Source organism: Apus apus, chromosome 12, assembly GCF_020740795.1.
Source record: "Apus apus isolate bApuApu2 chromosome 12, bApuApu2.pri.cur, whole genome shotgun sequence".
NCBI classification, from domain to species: Eukaryota; Metazoa; Chordata; class Aves; order Apodiformes; family Apodidae; genus Apus; species Apus apus.
Window position 1 is genome coordinate 50,707 of NC_067293.1, and position 20,458 is coordinate 71,164.

At 65.3% G+C, this 20,458-nt stretch overlaps 2 protein-coding genes across 2 annotated transcripts; one reads left to right on the plus strand and one right to left on the minus strand.

Moving 5' to 3' along the window:
- Positions 1–2,668: 2,668 nt before the first annotated feature.
- BMP15 (bone morphogenetic protein 15) lies at positions 2,669–4,759 on the minus strand. Its single transcript, XM_051630565.1, has 2 exons — positions 4,444–4,759; positions 2,669–3,921 (listed from the first exon to the last, which is right to left on the minus strand). The coding sequence occupies exons 1-2, from the start codon at positions 4,757–4,759 to the stop codon at positions 3,146–3,148; spliced, it is 1,092 nt and encodes a 363-aa protein (XP_051486525.1). The 3' UTR covers positions 2,669–3,145.
- Positions 4,760–7,824: 3,065 nt separating this feature from the next.
- Positions 7,825–19,174, plus strand: SHROOM4 (shroom family member 4). The gene is given in 11 exon segments (XM_051630422.1): positions 7,825–7,973; positions 10,601–10,752; positions 11,878–12,009; positions 12,556–13,489; positions 13,491–14,501; positions 14,705–14,766; positions 15,125–15,724; positions 15,978–16,403; positions 16,486–16,672; positions 17,221–17,493; positions 17,560–19,174. Coding segments are annotated over 11 exon segments (4,173 nt in total). The 5' UTR covers positions 7,825–7,847; the 3' UTR covers positions 17,830–19,174.
- Positions 19,175–20,458: the final 1,284 nt, after the last annotated feature.

Sequence of the window (20,458 nt, forward strand, 5' to 3'; positions counted from 1 at the left end):
CGGCATGTGTACACATGTACACGTACCCACATCAGGCCCCACCTCCCGGGGCTCCTGCAGCACCCAGAGGGGCAGACTGGTTAGGGAGGGGGGTGCTGAGCCCCCTGCACCCCGGTCCCTGCCCCCCATGCCCGGACGCACCTGGGGGGAGCTTGGGAGAATCAAGAAGAGGGAGAGGAGCGATGCAAGGCTGGTGACAGTGCCTAGGGGAGCAGGGGGAGGCCTGCTGGCCCTGCCATTCTGGCTGGTGCCTGGGGAGACAGGGGCTGAGGCTGCCATGATGCTGCTGACTCGAGCCGTCTGGTGCCTCTGCTGGGCATTGCTCCTCCCTGGTCGTGGCCCTGCACAAATATTTGAGTGGCCCTGGGTAGTGGGACAGCCTCTTGTCATCCTCCCTTCCACCCTGGCTAGGGGTTGCCAGCACATCTGCAGGGCATCCATGGGGCACCCAGTGCCTGGGCATCCCTGTCGGCCTCCAGCTACAACCTCAGCAGGGTGTCCAGAGGCAGCTGTCTTCCACAGCTGGGTGAGACCCACATCCAGTGCCCCATGCCATTATTGGCTCAGATTTGCCACAGTGCTGCTGGAGTATGTTGGGCAGATCATCTATTTGCACAGTGTCATCCCAGAGGATGGTGCATGTGAGGTGGCCGTGCCCGGGTGGGACAGGCAACAGGAGGGGTAGTGAATGGTGACCCAGTGAAGACAGAGCAAATCCCCAGCAAGGGGTTTGAGGCAGAGAAGGGGCTGGGACTGGTGCAGGAATGTGCTGTCTGTCCTGGGGGAAAGCAGAGGGCCGGTGCAGTCCCCAGTATGGGCAACAGCCCTACAGGCAGGACCCCTGCCAGAGCACAGGATGGGGGCATGTACCTAAATCTAGGGATCCTGGTGCTGGTGCCAGCGGGTGCCAGCCTGTGCCCGAGGGGTTTGCATGGCTGTTGGGCCTGCAGGAAGAGCCAGCCCTTGAGGTGCCCCAGGGGTCCGGGCCGGGGGCCCCGCACCCTCAGCCAGCTCTGCCCTGGCGGCTCCGGTGCTGGGCAGGCACGGCACCAGGGACAGCGGCTCTTTCTCTGAACGGCGGCTCCTTCATCCCCGGGACAGCACTTGCCCCGCCACGAGTGCAGGAGACCACACTGCTGGGGGCAGCCTGGCAGTACTCCTGGGGGTACCCTGGGAAGGAGCCCAGCCTAGTGGGCACCAGAACCCACCAGCACAATGCAAAACAAGGACACAGGGCTGGGACAGAAACCCAGTGCCCAGCGACCTCCAGGAGCCCAGCAGGTCCCACAGGTGCTCACAGCAGGCTGGGGTGCAGGGTCTTGTCAGGGGCAGCACCAGGCACTGGCACCCAGTGGTACCCAGGGCTGGGAGTGTGCCCAGCTCCCATGCCTTTCATCCTCACTTGCATGGATGAATCAACACCACACACTTAATGACTGACAAGGGAAAATCTTCCCCTGGGATCAGGTCCACAAGCTTCCAAAAAAAGCAGATGTCCCCCCCTGCTCCAGGCTGGAAATGGCCAGGATACAGCCAACTGGGGACAAGGGACAGGAGAGGAGCCTCACTCTGCCAGGACAGAGGAGAAACTTTGCAGCTGGTGGGTAGAGGAAAGACGGGCTGACAGCACTCTGCTCCAGAGCAAACACCCACAGGAGGGAAGAGGGGCTGAAACATCCCCACAGAACTTGGACCAGCAATAGCAGATGGGGCTGGAGTCTAAGTGGAGATGTGATTCCGGCAAGAAGATCCTGAGCTGAGGATGCAGAAGCAGTACCCAACTGGAAGGTGGCAGTGCCACCAAGCAGTGGGGACAAGATTACATCTTCCACCTATGCCTTGCTACTCAAAAGGGAACTTTGCCCAAGCTTTGCAAACACAGGACATTGTGCCCAGGAACAGGCAGGTTTGCCTGCAGACACCTTCCCAAAATAACGCTGGCAGCCAAATGGCCACAGTGACAGCCTGGGGAGACCCAGCTCATTGGCTTCCCATGGTCCCCCAACATCTGTCCCATATAGACAGATGTGGGGCATCTCTTGTCCCCAGTCCCACTGAGGTAGCTGCCTGCAGCCATATCTGGTCCCCCCTGCCCCCTGGCAAGTCTGTGCTCCCACCAGACACAGCAGGGAGCAGCACCCATCTGGTGTAATCACAAGGGTGGCTGCATGGTGATGAAGTCTGCCAGCCTGTCCCCAGAGGCACCCACTGCATCTCAGGGACAGAGCAAGAACAGCCAAGATAGTATTTAGCAAAATCCATCAATTTATTTATTTACTCAGTCAGCAATAAATAGAGGAAAGCTAGTGGCAGGGGTGCTGGGTGTGGGACTGACCTCTCCAGGAACAGGGACAGGCCAGGAGCCCAGCAGAGCCCAAGCCCCAAGGGACAGCAAAGGTGCGAGAAAGCAGAGGAACACTGCAATAGGGGTCTGACCCCTGGGATAGGGCCCTTGCCCTGCTAGAGAGCAAGCCATGGAGGTGAAGGACAGGAGTGACAGAGAAAGCAGCAGGCGGAGCCCAGTGCTAGCAGCTGCCTGGCTCGTGGTACTGGGAGCAGAGCTGGCAGCCTAGGTCCCTCCTGTTTTCACATCCCCCCAGAACAGAAATGCAGGAGAGGGGCTTTCCTTGCCTCCCCCAGCCCAATTCCCAGCCAGGTGAGATGCCACTGCAGCTGGGACTAGACAGGATGGGGTGCATGTGAGCTCAGGAGTCTCATGGACAGGTTTGTGGTGGATACTGACAGCACTAGCTTGGTGCCAAACACAGGGACAGCTTAACCGCTTGCCCTCCCTGCCCTGGCTCCACCAGGAGACCCCCAGCTACCTCCTAAGAGCTTTGTGCTCTAGTGCAGGGACCCAGCTCTTCTCTGGGAGCATTGGGCCAAGCCCCCCTGCCCCCCAAAAACAGGCAGCAGCCGTGGGGCTGCAGGAAGGACAGATGCCACAGGAAAACTACCCCAACACAGGCTCCTGCCTTTAAAAACCTACAATTTACATAAAACTGCCATTGTAAAACCTTCCTGCAGAGCAGTGCCATGCAGGGAGGGGCAACGAACCCGCCCCAGGCAAAGCAAGACAAACCCTAAAGTCCAAATCCAGCAGGGACAGGCAGAGCCCAGGGGGGATGTGCCAGGGCAGAGGGCATTACCGGCAGGTGCAGGACTCTGCGATCATGTTCTCGTACTCCTTGTAGAGGATGCCACCGTTGCGCTCGATCATGAGGACACTGATAGGGCTATAGCGGTAGGGGACACAGGAGGGCCGGGGCACGTTGGCATCCACCAGCTGATGGACAAAGCTCTGCACCACAGCGTGGTTGGGCGCGTGGTAGTCGTAGCGGAGCAGGTGAGGACAGGCACCCTTGCAGTAGCGCGGGTTGTAGCGATGGGGAGCGATGATCCAGTGGTCCCAGCCAAGCTGGGCGAAGCTGACGGGGAAGGGGCGCAGGGAGCAGTCACTCTTTTCCCCTCCCTGGTCCCGCAGGTAGCCGGGCAGGTCGTGGGCCAGCGTTCCTGTGTCACGCCGATGCCGGAAGGGCTCTGCTGCCGGAGGTGCCAGCCCAGCCTGAGTGTCATTGAGGTAGAGGAGGAGGAAAGGGTGGCTGGGGGCCAACGTGGCATCGCTGTCCCCTGCCCGGCCGGCACGCACACAGATGTGCCGCAGTGCCAGGCTCCTCACGCTGCCATTTCCCGGCACCAGGTAAGGGGTGACGTCCGCTTCGGTCCAGCCACGGCTAGGGCGGGTGGCAGGACTGAGCAGCACCCTGGGTGCCTCGCTGGAGGCTGCCAGCTCCAGGGCACAGAGGAGACGACCGTGGGCCAGCGGCAGGCTGGGCAGGTAGACCACAGTGGCTCGGAGGAGGTGCTCGGCCTCTGGCTGGCCCTCCAGGTGGTAGGTGAGGGGCTGCAAGTACCAGCGACCTGTGGGGAAGCAGCGGTCAGTGCTCCCTGTACAGCACAGCAGGCACCATGCCAGCACAGCCTTCTCCCCGGGTGCTGCCACAGCCTCACAGCACAGTGGACCCCATGGCACCACCACCCCCGAAGCAGAGAACAGCCACATGCCCCAGCGCAGGGCAGGAGCCTTGGCAAACAGCAGCTGTGTGCCTCAGCTCACTGGCAGTGTGAAGGGCAAAGAGCAAGTGGAATTATTTCCATCCTCTGCATCAACAGCACTGGCCTGGCACAGCATCAGGCAGGATGGGAAGAGTGGTACATGGGGCCAGAAATGCCCTTGCCCACCTCACCCCTAGAGGCAGGGAAAGCCTGCGTCCCCTATTAAAGGGGATCCTATGGCCAAGCACAGCCCTGCAGGATGTGCCAGCTCTGACTACAACACTGGAAAGAGGGGGAAGAAGGCAGGCAGAGACCCCCAGGGCTCAAGCCCACACCACCGGCTCCGCCAAGCCCCTGCACTGCCCTCGGTACCCTGCTGCTCCTTACCTGCCCAGGGCTGACCGCCGTGGGAGCTGGCCCGGACCAGGCGGACAGTGTTGGTGGCCAGGCTGCGGCCGCGGCGGGGCCGCCCTTCGCGATCGGCCGCACGCCGGTACAGGTTCAGCATGTAGCGCAGGGGCTGCCCGCCCACCGGCCCCGCTCGCCAGCCCCGGCTGCCCGGTGCCCGCACTTGCAGGGCCTGTAGGAGGGGCAGCGGGGGGGAGACTGGCAGGGAGCCGGGGGGCAACGGCGACTGGTTTGCAGCCCCGCAAAGTGGCGCAGCGAGGAGGAGAAGGCTGATGAAGGGATGGAGCAAAGCCATGGTACGTGCAGCAGGGGTGTGTGAGCTAGGCAAGGTGCAGCTGGCCGGCAGCAGGATTAGGGGATGCCTGCAGTCATGCTTCTCCCTGGAGAGGCAGAGCTGGTCGTAGGCACCAATAAAAGGAGATCCCAAGGCGCTGCCAGCCGCTATGAAGCTAGGACAGCCATGCCAGCTGCTTCAACTTGGCACAGGAAAAAAATGTGAGGGGCTCCGTTTGCAAAAAAGGGGTGCAATTTCCAGGCTAAAATGCAGACCGGGGCAAAGCCAGCCGGACAGGAGCCTGGCTACAGGGACTGTAAAGTGCCAGGGTAGGGGAGTGAAGTGGGGTGGGGTGGCGGGGAACCAGCTCGCTCAGCCCACCTGTTCCTGGTCCGCCTCCTCCTGCTGGCTAAGGGGTCCCGCCCCCGCCTCCCATTTTAAAGGCACGGCCCCAGTCACGGGTTAAAGGGCCAGGAGCTCCCTGAGTGCCAGGGGAGGGGGACTGGAGCCTGGCGGAGTGCTCTGCTGCTGTGAGAGCCCCTCCAGCTCCCTCCTGCCCTGTGCCGACTCTCCTGCAGCGGGCTTGGCACCTTCATACCCACTGCTACAAACTGGTGCACACTGGTCAGAGTACGCACAGAGCAGGGGGTCTGCTTAGAGCCTGGCCCTGCGGCACAGCCAGGCTGTCCACTGCCTCATGTTCCCCCACTGAGACATGGGCACTGAGCCCAGGGACCGTGGCATAGAGGCACACAAGTGGGCAGAATGACCCAGAGCCCGGTGGCACCGAGTGTGGCCGGGTCAGCTGGTGGTGCCCATGCTGCAGGCATCGCCATCCACAGAGCTTTGCTGGGCTTGGCTGTCCCAGCACCATGGTCTTTCCAGGGTCTTTCCAGCACGTGGCCAGTGCCCATTCTCCTTCCAGCACAAGTCATTTGAGGCATTGCCCCTACAGGGGACATTGCCCCCAGACCCTGTGCTGCTGTGTGGCTCTGCAGGTGCAGGCAGCCACAGCCCATGTCTTCACAGAGTGCTCAACACTGTGCCCAGGCCCTCCAGGGCACTGCCGGGATGGAGGGACAGAGGGTGGAGATGGACACTCTGGTTGGGAACCACCAGTGCAGACACAGGGATATGGGGGAGCAGGGTTATTTTGGTGTCTGCCTTGTCCTGGGTGCTACCCACATGCCCCGGTGCCAGCAGGGTACAGTGGTAAGGGCTGGGAGGCCATGTGGGGGGTGCCAAGGGGTGGGGATGCAGTGCTTAATGGGGTGTGGGGCCACGTGATGAGCCAGGGCACAGAACCCTCACGCCTGGCCAGGCAGCCCTGGTTACTGATTTGGGAAAGGGCACGGGGGCAGCTGAGCCGAGTGGAGGCTGGGAAAAGTTCGGAGATGGCAGAAGTCAGCCATGAGTGGGGGCACAGCAGGAGCAGCAGCTGTCAGGGAAGAGCAAGAGTCAGGCCAGAAGTGAACATATCAAGGCTGTGTGAGAGGGGCCATGCATCACTGCTGGGTGGGCTACAGTGCCACAAACAGCCTGGGGATCGCTCCATCCCCGTGGCATGGGACCCCCTGGCACATGGACAAGGCTCCTGTCCTGGCATGCCTGCAGCCAGGCTGGGCAGGGCTCAAGGTAGGCACAGGTGGACCAAGGCTGCCAAGAAAAACTTGAGGATCCCTTCCTGCACCACACTGAGCAGCCCCGGGGGCGGCTCACCAGCCCAGCACACCAAGCCCACCTGCCCGGCCGGCAGGCAGCTGGAGCCGCAGGCACTGCTGGCAGGGCAGAGCTCTCTGGATCAGCTGCACTGTCTGGGAAGGAGATGAGTAAGAGCCAGGGCCCCGGGTGGGAAGGGGAGGAGCAGGAGCCCGGGCTTCCCGAGGAACCAGCAGCAATCCATTCCCACTGCTCCCAGCTGCTGCCCGCCACCTCCTTCCCCTGCCTCAGTTTCCCCAAAGGGGCACAGCAGCCCCTCCTTGACCTGGGGGGAAAAGGCGGAGATGAAGCACGGCCACACTGCCATGTACACCCCGGGGTGCCTGGCAGAACAGGGTGGGGGCTGGAACAGGCAGGCCAGGCAGGAGCCGGCAGCGCGTGCTGGCCCCAGGCAGGGGGGCACGGGGCGCCAGCGTGACTGCCAGGGCGGGTTTGCTGCGAGGAGCCCTCTGCCCTGGGGACCTGCAGTGGGTGCTGATTACCCGCCCTGCCACCCAAGCAGGTCCCCCTCGCACCCCTGTGAGCACTGCCACACTGCCACTGCGCTGGGCTGAGCTGTGCCAGGCCAAGCCATGCCGTGCCAGGCTGAGCTGTGCTGACCTGGCACTCGTGGTGCTGGTCCCTGGCAGCACCATGCAGTGTTGGTCCAAATTAGGTTGTCCTGTGCTGAACTGAAACAGACAAAGCTAAGCAAGGCCAGGCCATGCTGTGCCAAGCCAAACCATGCCAACCCTGCTTGTCCATGTCAACTTGAGCTGAACTGCACTGAGGTAAACTGGGCCAGGCCAAGTAGAGCCAAATCAAGCCTGGCCCATGGTGGTGTCATGCTGGACCAAATGGAACCATGCCATCCCTGTGTCATGCCATGCTGAGCTGATTCAAGCTAGAACATGCCAACCCAGCTGAGCTGCACTGGACCATGCTGGTCCCCTTGCCGTCCTATGCTGCACTGAGCCAAATTTTGCCAGGCTGAGCTGTGCTGTGCCATGCTGTGCCATGCTGAACTGAACTGGGTCTGCCCTCCATGTCATGCCACTGTGTGCTGAGCCAGACTGAATTGAACCACACAAAGGCTGGGCTGTGCCAAGCTGAGCTAAGAAGCACAGTGCTGTGCTGTGCCATTGCGTGATGAGCCATACCATGAGCCGAGTTGTGCCATGCTGCGCTGTGCCAAGCCGTGCTGAGCCACGCCGAACTGTGCCAAGCCGGGCCGGGCCGGGCCGCTCGTCGCCGTCCCCCCGCGCCCCATTGGCGCGGTGAGCAGCCCCAGTGCCGGCCCAGCCCCGCCCCGCCCTCGGCTCCCCGCCGCTCAGTGCGGGCGGGCGGGGGTGTCATTTCCTCCGTCGTGCGGGGCCGGGCCGGGCCGGGCCGGGATGGGGCAGTAGCGGCCATGGAGCGGGCCGAGGGCCGGCCCGGCGCCCCCCAGTACGTGCATGTGCAGCTGCAGGGGGGCGCGCCCTGGGGCTTCACGCTGCGCGGCGGGCTGGAGCACGGCGAGCCCCTCATCGTGTCCAAGGTGGGCGCCGCCGGGCGCGGTCCCGCGTGATCTCCCGCCAGGGCCCTAAGGCCGCGGCGGGGCGCGGGGGGGTGCGGGGTCGAGTGTCCCGGGGCAGGGTCGTGGCGGTCACCCGCGACCCGCCATCCCGAGCTGCGGTGGAGAGCGGGGGCCGTGGGGGCGGGGGGACAGCCCAGGCCCGGCGGCAGGAAGAAATTCCTCCGGCACATCCGTTGGACTGGCGACGGGGGCGGCCCCCACGTCCCCCCCGTGTCTCCTCCGGTCCCGTCCCGCAGGGCGCAGCAGGAGGGGAGGAGAAGCAGTCCCCCCACTCGTGGGTGCCGCGCCCGCGAGATCACCGGGATCGGACGCTGCCGGGACGTTGGGGGCCACGGTTGGGGGCCACGAGCCGAGTCCTGTCCCGTCCCGTCACCCCCGAAACGCTCGGGCAGGGCCGTGCCCGGGACAGGGGCGCGGTGACAAGCGGGGGCGCGGGGCCCGGCCGCAGACGGGAGCGGGGAGAGCCAGGGTGGGGTCCCGCGGCCGCCGCCCAGGGGTCACCGGTTCCCGCCGCGGCATCGCCCTGCTGGGAAACCCGACGGGAGCCGGGCAGCAGCCGGGGGTGCCCCAGCACCCCGTCCCCCGCGGAGCCCGGCCGAGCCCTGTCACCGGGCGGTTTGGCTGCCTGCCCGCCCGCTGCCACCGTCCTGCGGAGGCCAGAGTGCCGGCGGGCCGGGCTGTGCCGCGGCCCCGGGGCTGCCTCCCTGCCCCAAGCCGGGCTGGCTACCCCCGGGGCCCTCCACGCCCTGCGCCGGGACGCGGGCAGCGTGGTCTGGCTGGGGGAGCTGGAAAAGTGGCTCCGGTCCCTGCCCTGCGCTCGGGGCTGGCTCCGCCGGCGGGCGGGGGGGCCGCTGCCCGCCCCCGGACTCGCTGCCGGGCCTCAGGGCTTGGCTCCCGGTGGGTCAGCTGGCTGCGAGAGGAGGGGGTAGGAGTTACACAACGTTTCCCACCGCTGCTGAGAGTGGTGGGTGGGTCCTTGCGGGCCCGGGGGTGCCGGCCCCCGCGCTTCCCCGGCCGGACCGCCGCCGCCGCGTGTGCTCTGCAGACAAAGGGGGCTTGTTCCAGCGCTCTATGCATTCAGGGGAGGGTCCCTCGGGGCGCCCGCTCCGCCGCGGCCGGCCGTGGTGTGTGCGTGCTGGCCCGTGCGGGGAGGGGGTGGCCCCCGCCTGTGGCGCCGGGGGGCCCCGGGCCCCGGGCCGGAAAGGGGAAAGGGAAGGGGGTCTCGGCACTCGGTGAGACAGTTTGTCTCCAGCCCGCGGCAGGCAAGATCCCTTGCTGTGGCTGAGTCCCATTGTGGAGCTGGCATGGGCTCCATAGGGCTGCAGAGTTCCACCCTGGCACAGCTCCCCCATGGCATGTTAGAGGCAAGGGGGGAGGTCTGCTCAGGGCAGGGTGGGCACAGCTAGGGCATAACTGTGACTCCTTCTAAGACAAGTCTGTCCTGGGGCAGGCAGATAGTCCTGTGAGCCAGCTGGTGCCCACCATTAGGGCCCAGAATGAACACCAGAGATGGTGTTGGGGAGGTGCCCGGGGCTGGCCTGGCCTGGCAGGGCAGCAGGCAGCAGGGTTTGGCTGCCAGCGCTGAGTTCACTGGTGGCGAAGGCAGAACAAGCGACTGTTTGTGCCAGATTTAGCTCCTGGTGAGCAATGCCAGGGCTGAGCCATGTCCTCCCTCCTGGCACACATAGTGGCCCAGATGTGGGTGCAGCCCAGGCAGTGTCCTGCAGTGCGGGGACAAGGACAACACCCATCACCACTGACTGACTCAGCCCCGTGGCCATGGCAGGCAGGACGGGGTGGGCATGTGAGTGGGAAGAGGACAGGAGTGAAGGTGAAGCTCTACCTGTCACCCTGTGGGAGGCTGTGGGGTCTGGCCAGGTCAGGCTTCACATCCGTGCCAGGCATGAGGGCACGTGCCTCCATGCCCCATACCACTGCCACCATCCAGCCCAGCAGCTGGGTTCACTTGCCCAGCCCTGTGGTGTCAGGGGTCTTGGCATGGCAATCCCTGGCAGCCCTGTAATGGGCAGTGCCCAGCTGGGGCAGGGCTGCCCATGCTGCATCTACTTGCTAGGCCAGAGGGGACAGGATGGGTGTCCTCTGTGCTGGCAGCACCGTGGCCCTGTGTCCTCCAAGCTGCGGCGGTACAGGGTGCCAGCGTCATTGTGGCTGTGGGTGCTGGGACAGGGTTAAGTGTGTGCCAGGGCCATGCACACGGTGAGATAGGATCCTTCAGGCATCAAAATAACCATGGGTGCCTGGGCAGGGCCGATGTGGGGCTGGGAGCAGTGGCAGGGGGCTGGCATGTGCACCGTACAAAGGGCCCTTGTGCTGCCCGCGCCTGCGGGGGAATCTGCTGGGACGGGACATTTTTCTTCTCCCCCCCTTCTCTATGCCCTTTCCTTGCTCAGAAATCCATGTGACCAGGACGGGGGGGAGCCCTGTGCTGCAGATCCCTCTGTGGTGCCTGGGGTGAAGGCACCCCTTTTCCAAAGCCTCTTTCTCCCCCGGTGCCAGGCAGCAGTGGCTCACCTCTCAGGGTGTTCTAGGGGGCCCTGTTCCCCCTGACGCCCCTGTCTGTCACCCAGGTGGAGGATGGGGGCAAGGCTGCGCTGTCTCGCCGGCTGCAGCCAGGCGATGAGCTGGTGAACATCAGTGGGACGCCGCTGTATGGGTCCCGCCAGGAGGCCCTGATCCTCATCAAGGGTTCCTACCGCACCCTGAAGATGATCGTCCGCAGGTTGGCAGTGCTGTGGGTGGGGGGGCAGGGGGTGATGATGCCCAGGCTGGGGGGCTTCATCTGCCTAGGTGACTGCTGGGAGCCTGATGATGCCCCGTGCTGAGTGGGGGCAGCCCCACCACGGCTGCCAGCAGCCCATGATGGGTGGGGGTCTCCCAGCCCCATGTGCCGCCTGTGGGGCCAGGGCAGTGCAACAGGCTAACCACCCCCTTGCTGGGCGGTATCCTCGAGCCTGGCCGCTCCTCTCCCTTCCTGCCTGCCTGCTGCCTGCCTGGGAAAGGAAGGAGAGGCAGGGCCAGGCCCTGCAGTTCCCGTCCCCTCAACCCACATCCACTCCCTGGCTGCATCCCGACTGGGCTCCAGCTTCGGCAGCACCCAGGGCTGGGGTGGCACAGGGCACTGCCCATGGGGCAGGGCTGCTGGGGCTCAGCATCATCCATGGTGAGTCTGGGGTCACTGGGGGGGAGGGACCCCTGTGCTGACCCTGCAGCTCAGTCCCTGCCACCTCCCTGCCCACATGGTGGATGTTGGGGCAGCACTGGGCACTTGGAGGGTACAGGGGGTGGCATCTGCCCTCATGTCTGTGCGGTGGCACTGGGCATTGCTGCCTATTTGTGCTGGGGGGTCTGGAGACTCCCACAGCCGCCTAGGATAGGGTGGGACGAGGCCTGGCACAGGGCCCCTTCCTGGGGATGCAATGCGGCTGGTGCTTGCTGCAGATGCTGAGGGACCAAGGAGCAAGGAGGGAAGGTCAAGCTTGCAGTGGGGACACAGAGGCGGCCCCAGGGTTCCTTGGCATGCCTATGGAGTTGGTCCAGTCCCAGCTGGGACCCTTGCCCTGCTGGGGCATTGCCCGTGGGCTGTACTGTGGCCAGGTCCTTGGTCCCATGTTGATGCTGGCAGCAGGGACGCTGCAGGCAGGGGAGACCTCACTGGGGGGGGAAACCATGGGATCCCCTGCCCGGCGCTGGGTGCTGGCGGGGCTGGACCCTCCTTGCCGCTATTCCCCTCAGGCAGGCGCTGGCCTGAGGGGGACAGGAAGCCCCGTAGGAAGTGACTTCAGCCCCGGTTCCTCGGCCTGGCTTCCTCCCCATTCTTGTCCTCTCCTGCTGTTGCTCTTGGCAGGAGGAGTGTGCCCGTCCTCCGGCCCCATTCCTGGCACGTGGCCAAGCTCGCCGAAAGCCGCCCCGAAGCCCCTGCCATGCACTGCCCTGCCGACACCTTCAGCCTCTCCTGGCCCTCAGGGTGTGATGCCAGGTGAGACCCCCAGCCCACCCCTGGGGCATCCGTGGGACTGTGCAGGGGGAGGGGGGGGATGGGGCACCCACTTGGGTAGGGGCAGGGGGAGCAGGATGGGTGCTCGCTGGCCCCATGCTGCTGGGCATCCCCCGCGTCCTGCCGCCCTTTCCCCTGCCTGTTTACTCGCTGCTCCCGGCAGGAAGGGGCGGTGGCTCTGCCGGAGCTGGCGGGAGCTGCTGAGTCCCGGTGCCCCCCCCGCCAGACTAGGCATGTCCCGAGCGGCCGGCGCCGTGCACGCCCTGTGTCCCCGCGCCTGCTCCCCCATCAGCACTGCGGCAGACTTGGTGCTGCTTCAAAGCCGGGGGTGAGGGGCAGGTTGGGGCTGTGCCCCCTGGTCCTGGCAAGGGATGTATGTGGTGGGGGTGTTGGTTCCCCGAGATCTCCTGCCCATTGAAGGGCCTGGTGGGGAGCTGGGCGAAGGGCGGCCAGTGTCCCTAATGCCGGTGTGGGGCCGGGCGGCAGTGAGCTGTCCCTGCAGTGGAACCCACTGTCCCGGCACTGCAGCACCGACCGGAGCAGCTCCATCGGGAGCATGGAGAGCCTGGACCAGCCTGGCCAGGCCTACTATGAAGGGGACCCCTCACCCGTTGACCAGGGCATGTACCACAGCAAGCGGGACTCGGCCTACAGCTCCTTCTCCGCCAGCTCCATCGCCTCTGACTGTGCCCTCTCTCTCCGCCCTGAGGAGGCTGCCTCCACCGACTCCGGCCTCCAAGGTCCTTGCAAGCCCCTGGACGGGCGCTACCTGACCACGGGGCCTGAGCTGCCTGCCAGCCGGCACCCCGAGGCCTGGCGGGCACCCATGCCCCCCCAGCCCCCAGTTAGGAGGGACAGCCTACGGGCCTCCCCAGCCAGTGGAGGGGAAAGACGCCGGGCATTGGTGTCTGCAGACGTGCTGCATGCCAAGGGCCGGTGGATCTCTGACACCTTCCTCTGCCAGCGGGACGGGGAGACAGAGGCAGCGGGTGGGAGGACGCCAGGGCCATACCCCACAAAGGACCATCTCTCTGCTGACCAGTATTACATGCTGAGCTCCCCCTCAGACCGGAGTCCGGCCAAGCCACTCCTGGGAGAGAGCACAGAGCCTGGTGACCGGCTGTACCCAGATGGTGGTGTGCACCGAGTGCCAGATGCCACGGCAGTGGGTGACAACCTGCTGGTGTCCCCCCTCAAGGGCCATGTGCTGCACCGGCACAGCGCTCCTGAGCAGTTGCTGGCCTCCCAGCTCCGCTCCCTCCAGGTGGGCACTGGCAGTGGGCGAGCCTCACCAGCCTCTGATGGGCACCGATGGACCCTTTCCCCACTGCATCCCGAGGGCAGCCGACCAGGGGCCGTTGGAGCTGCCCAGGACCCCTCACTCTGCCCAGAGCCATGCCGCCGCCTGCCACCCTGCCAATGCTGCCCTGAGCCTCAGCGAGCCTGTGGGCAGGATGGGCGGGGGGGCCAGCCCAGCACACAGCACTGAGGGGCCAGTGGAGGAGAGCCGGGCAGGGGGCCGTCGGGCGGGGGGTCCTCCCCACCGCTCAGCTCAGATGCGCCGCCGCAGCGACCGCTTTGCCACCAGCCTTCGCAATGAGATCCAGAGGCGCAAGGCCCAGCTGCAGAAGAGCCGGGGCCCGGGTGCCCCACTGCCAGGCGAGGAGCCGGTGGAGGAGGCAGACGAGCCCCCTGAGGGCAGCATGCTGGCAGAGGGGCCCCATGCCCCAGCCGAGCGCCTCAGCCCTGCGCTGAGCGAGGACAGCAGGAGCCCCAGCCACTCAGGGGACCAGGACATCCCCCCCCCTGACCCACTGCCTGTCCCCAAAGGGCCCCCATCCCCTGAGCGGCAAGTGCCAATGGGCCGGGGCCGCTGGCGCTGGTCCCCAGAGCGGAAGCTGCAGCGGCAGCACTCGCCCAGCCCCAGCGAGCTGGAGGGCTACAGCCAGGAGCCAGTGGCCCCCAGCTCCCCATCACAGGGCAGTGACGAGGCCGTCCTCCTGCCCTTCGCCGACCGCCGCCGGTTCTTCGAGGAGAGCAGCCGGCCAGCACCACCCCGGCATGGCAAGCCTCTGACAGCTGATCCTGGTGCCTTCCAGCCCCACGGCCCCGAGCGCCAGGACGCCCGGCGCCGCTCTGTGGACCAGCCCTATGGCTCCCCCTCACCCGGCCGCCCTGGCTCTGCCAGCCCCTACACTGAATGCTGCCGGGAGCAGCCCCCTTGCTACAAGCCTCTAGGGAGGCCAGGGGAGCTGGAGTACCTGCGGGGCTTCTCCTACCCCTGTGGGGGAGCCCTGCACCCTGAGCCCTGCCGCTACTGCGGGGGGGATGTGTGCCCCCCGTTGCTGCCCCGTGCCCACGCCTGCCGCTGCCACCCCCAGCCCTGGGCACGCTGCCCTGACTGCTGCTGCCCAGCCCCCCACCCTGGGCGGGAGGAGAGTGACGCCTGGCCCCCCCGGAGAGCTTTCGCCCCGGTGAGTGAGCCCCCCCAGACTGTGCCAGGGAGTAGTACTGGCACCAGCCTGCACCCCTGGAACATGACCCTGGGCTGGATGGGGGGTATGGTGCCCATCAGGGCCCCTGCGTACCTACTGTGCCTGGATGGGCACCATTTAGGGGGTGCTGGGGAGGGGGATGCTGGCTCTGCTATCATGCTCCCTTTCTTTCCCCCATGCAGGAATTTCCTCTGGATGAGTGGGAACCACCAGCAATAACCAGGAAAGCCAGCCAGTCCATCAGGTGAGCCCACAATGGGTACCGGAATTCGGGGGTGTGCATGCCACTCAACTGGGTCCCGGGCTAGTGAGGTGAGGGAACTGCTGTGATTTTGGCTGATGTACAAAGCTTTTATCTTAATGCACTAGCCACAGCCGTGCTGTGCCCTGCCAAGCAGGGGTGCATGCCGCCTTGGACAAGCAGGGCCTAGGGATGCAAGGAGATTCTGACCCATCCCCAGGGGGCTGGAGGCGTCCATGGGGGCTGTGCCCAGTGCAGGGGTGCTGGGAGAGCCCAGGTGTCCCCTGCCAGCAGGAGTGGGCATGAGCTGCTGGGGGGTGATGGGTGTCTGGGGGTGATGGGTACCCCCTTCTCTCCCCAGTGAGCTCTCCCGCTACCAACTGGGCTTCTCGAGGCTTGGCCCTTTCCGCCCCTGCTTTGAGAGTGCCAAGCCAGAGTGGCCACCCTGCTACCGGGCCACATCCACACATGACCTGTCGTGGGATGGCGACCGCCTGGCCTGCTCCCCTGAGAGCCTCCCCGATCCCCTGCACCGCCCACTGCGGGGCAGAGCCTTTTCGGAGAGCCACCTCAACCTGGAGCCAGGCAGCCCCCGGGCCCGTGACCAGAGGGACCTTCTCCGTGCCAAGCTGGACCCTCCTGATGTCCCCAAAAAGAAGGGCCCTCCACCCCCCCGCCCTCCTCCCCCCAACTGGGAGAAGTACAGACAGCGCCGGATGTCCCAGCGCCTGCCAGACAGTTCTGGGCACGGCTCTGCCTTCACTGCTGCGCCGGTGCTGACCCGCAGCATCGCTGAGGCCGTGCGTGAGCGGTCGCAGAGCCTCCCCGGGGAGCAGGGGGGCTGGTCTCGGGGGCATGCTGCTCGCCCCCCAGCTCCGCCAAGTGCCTGGCCCCGACCTGAGCCCCCCAGATCTCTCTGCAGGACGCCTGAGCTTGATGCTGGCAGCGCTGAGGTTTTCAGGCAAGTGCTGCCGCGTGTGGGTGTGGGAGCAGAGCTATGGGCGCAGCCTCGGCATGGGGTGGCTTCTGGGGCCACATTGCCCCTTGAACCGTGCATCAGAGCATCCTAATCCTCCCCTAGGGGTGGGCTGTGGGTTCTTCTCGAGGAGGGATGTGTCCCTGACCTCTTTCCCTGGGGTGGGCATGGCTTTGTGTGTTCCTGTCCCCCACGGGAGGGCAGGGGAGCTGACATGGGTGCCCTGGGCGGGTATCAGCAGGGTGACAGGGGCCGGAGAAGAGCGGCTGAAGGCAAAGCACCCCTGGGAGATGGAGGAGCAGCCCCAAAGGCTTGGCCAGAACCAGGAGCGTGGCTGGGTTGGCCCTCGCAGGTTAGGTGAGCGCTCCCTGCCCCTGCGTGGTGCCCCCAGTCCTGCCACTCTGGAGGTGCCCAAGCCCAGCCCCGGAGCAGCAGAGGAGGCGAGCTGCCCAGGGGGCCGGTCCCAGCCCCGCCGCGTGGACTCGGAGGAGCTGCTGTGGGATATGGTGGGCAGGGACCGCTCCCTGGCCGGCATCCTGGCTCCCTCGGCCCCCCTCAGCACCACCACCGCAGTGATGGGGGAGCTGGTGGTGGTGGGGGAGCGGCAGGCCTGGCGGGAGCAATTCCAGCAGGACTGGCGCCTGGAGGCCCTGGCACAGGACAGGTAGGGTTGGTGCGGCACCGGGCACCATGCCAGGGACAGGCTGTGCCCTGCTGCCCCCAGCACTGAGCCCCTGTCCTTACAGGCAGGGCTTTGAGCCCATCTCACCACCCTCTGCCAGCACTGCCAGCTCCACCTCCTACCCAGCGTATTACGGTGTGGCAGCAGGCAAAGCTGAGCCGCTCAGCAAGGTGAAGGAGCTGCCGGAGGTGGTGGAGGGGAGTTCGGAGGACGACGAGGAGGATATGGACCGTGAGCTGGTGGAGAAGAAGGTAAAGCAGGCACTGCTGGGGATGATGCCCTTGGGGTTCCCCACTGCCATCACCAGGTGCTTGTGGGGACCAGGGGCTTTGCCAGATGTTCACACGGGCTGGAACATCATTAGTTGCTTGTGGGAACTAGGGGCATTGCCAGGATGCTCATGGGGACCAGAAACATTGCTGGGTGCTTGTGGGGACTGGGGACATTGCTAGATGCCTGTGAGGAGCAGGGGCATTGTTGCATGCTTGCTGGGCCTGGGATTGTTAAGAAATGCTGATGGGGACCAGGGGATGCACGCGGAGACTGAGACATTGCTGGGTGCTCACAGGGACCAAGGGACATCACTGGGTGCTTGTGGGCGCTGAGAGCATCACCAGGTGCTCACAGGAATGGGAGGCATTGCCAGATGTCTGCAAGGACATCTCATGGGAACTGGGGGCATTACCAGACGCCTGTGGCATGTGGGGGCCAGGGCAGCATGGCACACCTGCACCCGTGTGCCAGACCCCAGTCCCGATCAGGGGTGGCCCGGTTGCCTCTGATCCCTTCCCTCTGGCAGCTGCAACTGATCGAGAGCCTGAGCCGCAAGCTGGCAGTGCTGCAGGAGGCGCAGCGGGGGCTACAGGAGGACATCAGCGCCAACGGGGCGCTGGGCGAGGATGTGGCTGCCCGCCTGCAAGCCCTCTGCACCCCGGGGGAGTTCGACAAATACCGCCTCTTTGTGGGCGACCTGGACAAGGTGGTCAACCTCCTGCTCTCCCTCTCGGGACGCCTGGCCCGGGTGGAGACTGCCCTGGGCAGCCTGGGGCCACATTCCCCTGCTGAGGACAAGGTGGGTCCCGGGGCACAGGGGAACCTGTGGGACATGGGACCACCTGCCAATACCACTCTTCCACAGGTGGCCCTGCGGGAGAAGCAGCGACTGCTGGTGGCGCAGCTGGAGGACGCCAAGGAGCTGAAGGAGCACGTGGGGCGGCGGGAGGAGGCGGTGGGCGCAATGGTGGCACGGTACCTGCCCGCCGAGCACCTCCAGGACTACCAGCACTTTGTCAAGATGAAGTCAGCCCTCATCGCCGAGCAGCGGGAGCTGGAGGAGAAGATCAAGCTGGGCCAGGAGCAGCTCCGCTGCCTGCGTGAGAGCCTCGGCCAGGCCCCCAAGGGCTGCTAGGCCCCTGCCCAGCTTCCTCCCAGGACTATGGCCCAGGCCCCAGTGTGCTGCCAAAGTGGATCTGGCCCCTTGGGTGTTCTCCCTGTGTCTGTCTGTCCTGCCCCTGCCTTTTATTTATTTTTCCGGTTTATTGAGCAGGTGCCAGTCCAGGAGCTGGCAGGGGAGGTTGTGCCACAGAGCTGCCCTGGGCTTTAGAGCCACCCAGCACCCTGTGGCCCAGCAGGACCAGATGGATGGTTCCTGCCACCCCCACTCTGGGTCCTTCTGCGTCCACAGAAGTCCTTCCACCTTGTCCTGGACACCGGTTCCTGTCCTGCAGCTGATGCTGCACCATGTGCCTTAAACAACCCCCTGGCTGCCCTGGGTCATTCCCATGCAGCGCCTGGAAGGGTTAAACCGTTCTCGCCCTCCATTATGTCTGTTTGTCGAGCTCAGTCCATCTGTCCGGTGGGAGCTGGAGGAGGAATTTCGGCTCCAGCATCCTCTTCCTCTCTATTGTGTCTGAAACAATGGCCCTGGCCAGCAGGTCCTTAACCCATTCCCCACCCCTCCCAGGCATTGTAGGGGGCTGAGGTGGGTGCTGGTGGATGCTGTGCACCCATCTCCTGGGAGACACTGTGGTAGATGTTCCCAGGATGGTGCCTGCCAGGGGATGGAGTGCTGGGAGCAATAGACTGGGGCTGCAGGTGCTCCCTGCCACCACTGTGGGCACAGGGACCACCTGGCTCACTTCCAGCCTCTGCCTGGCACTGAAAGAGATTAAGAGAGGAAAAAAAAAATCACTAAGGAGGAGACGGGGTACCTGTCCCCCTCCTCTGTGCCGCAGCAGCCCCAAGTAGCACTTAGTCCTCACCCTGGGTCACCCCATGACGCAGCACTGTCCATCTGTCCCCACGGGATGGGTGGGTGCCTCGATGCTGATTTTGCACAGAAGTTTCATGCAACTGGCAGCAGCTTGGGGCTGAGGGGGGAAGAGTTTTGGGAAGGAAGGGTGGGCCCCAGCCCCTTTTTGGCATGGAGCCATGGCCAGGCAGCCCTCTCCCCTCATGCACCCCCCCCCAGCCCATTGAACACTAAACCCCACATCTGCCTGGGCCTACCCTGGGACAGTGCCTGGCAGGAGCAGGGTCCCCTGCATACTCTCTGTCTCAGCCACCCCCCCCGTGCCTGCCCGGGGACACTGCTAGGACCAAAGACAGCACCCACTGGGGGCTGGGGACATGTTGCTCTCCGGAGGGGGCTGCCAGCCCTCACTGAGCTGGGGGAGCCTGCCCCTACCTGTGCCTTGCCACGTGCTGTTGTGCTTCTCTCACACTAAAGAAGCAGCAGCAGCTGCATAACTGTCCGAGTTGTGTCTCGTGTGGTTTGTCCCTGTGTCCTCAGCCAGTGGTGCTGGGGCTGGTGGATGCCCTCTGTCGGGGGGATATTCCAGCTGTGGGGAGCCAAGCTCTAGCAAGCTCTTGGGGCCCAAATGCCCTCCCTGGCACTGCAGGCACCTACGGTGCAGCTGTGGGCAGGGAGTCGTCTGCACCCAGTGCCACCAGGCTGGGTCTGGGCAAGGAACAAAGCCTGCACCCCTCCCCAGGGGCATATGGCGAGGGCACAACACAAACAGACGGCTTTAGCCACTTACCTGACACTCGCAGTTGCAGCGTCGCCATTGGGACATTTGGGCAGGCACCGAGGAGGGGCTGTCGGTACCGGGGGGCGCTCGGCGCGGGGCGGCTGCTGGTGCTGCTGCTGGTGCTGCTGGTGCTGCTGCTGGTGCTGCTGCTGGTGCTGCTGGTGCTGCTGCTGGTGCTGCTGCTGGTGCTGCTGCTGGTGCTGCTGCTGGTGCTGCCAGGGCAGCACTGACCGCTGGAGGGCGCCGGCGCTCGCGTGCGGGAGCGCGCACCTGTGGGAGCGCGGGCACGTGCCCCCGCTCGCACACCTGCGCTCGCGCATCCACAGGTGCCCGCGCACAGGCAAGGACACCTCCCACCAGCTCAGGTTGCTCCAAGCCCCATCCCACCTGGCCCTTCAACACTTCCAAGGATGGGTCCGCCACAGCTTCCCTGGGCAACCCGGGCCAGAGTATGGCGACCGCACAGCCAAGAATTTCTGCCTCAGGTCTGATCTAAATCTGCCCCCTTCCAGCTTACAATGCTCGCCCCTGTCCTGTTCCGACAGTCCCCGTTAACAAGTCGCTCTCCATGCCAATGCACATGTGGGCTTGTGCTCACATGTGCATGGCCAGTGTGCGTGCTTACTCACTCCATCCGTGCGCGTGCCCCTGCCCATGGGGGCGGTGCACACGTATGTGCACAGTGGCGGTGCATGTGCTCACCCACACCTGTGCACACGCAGGTCCCTGGATGTGGGGCGTCTTTTTCCACGCCTGGGCTGTGCATGTCTTTACACGTGTGGCAGTGTGCACACGTATGTGCACGGCAGCGGAGCATGTGCTCGCCCGTGCATGTACACGCGTGGGCGGTGCTCACGGGTGGTGATGCACGGTGCGGTGCTCCCCTGCCTATGCCCGTGCCCGCGGAGAGGTGAACACGCGTGACAGTGCGGGTGCCCGGGGGGCGGTGCGGGTGCCCGCCGTGCCCGCCCGCGCGGGGCCGTGCGTGGGCTGCCCGCGCCGCGG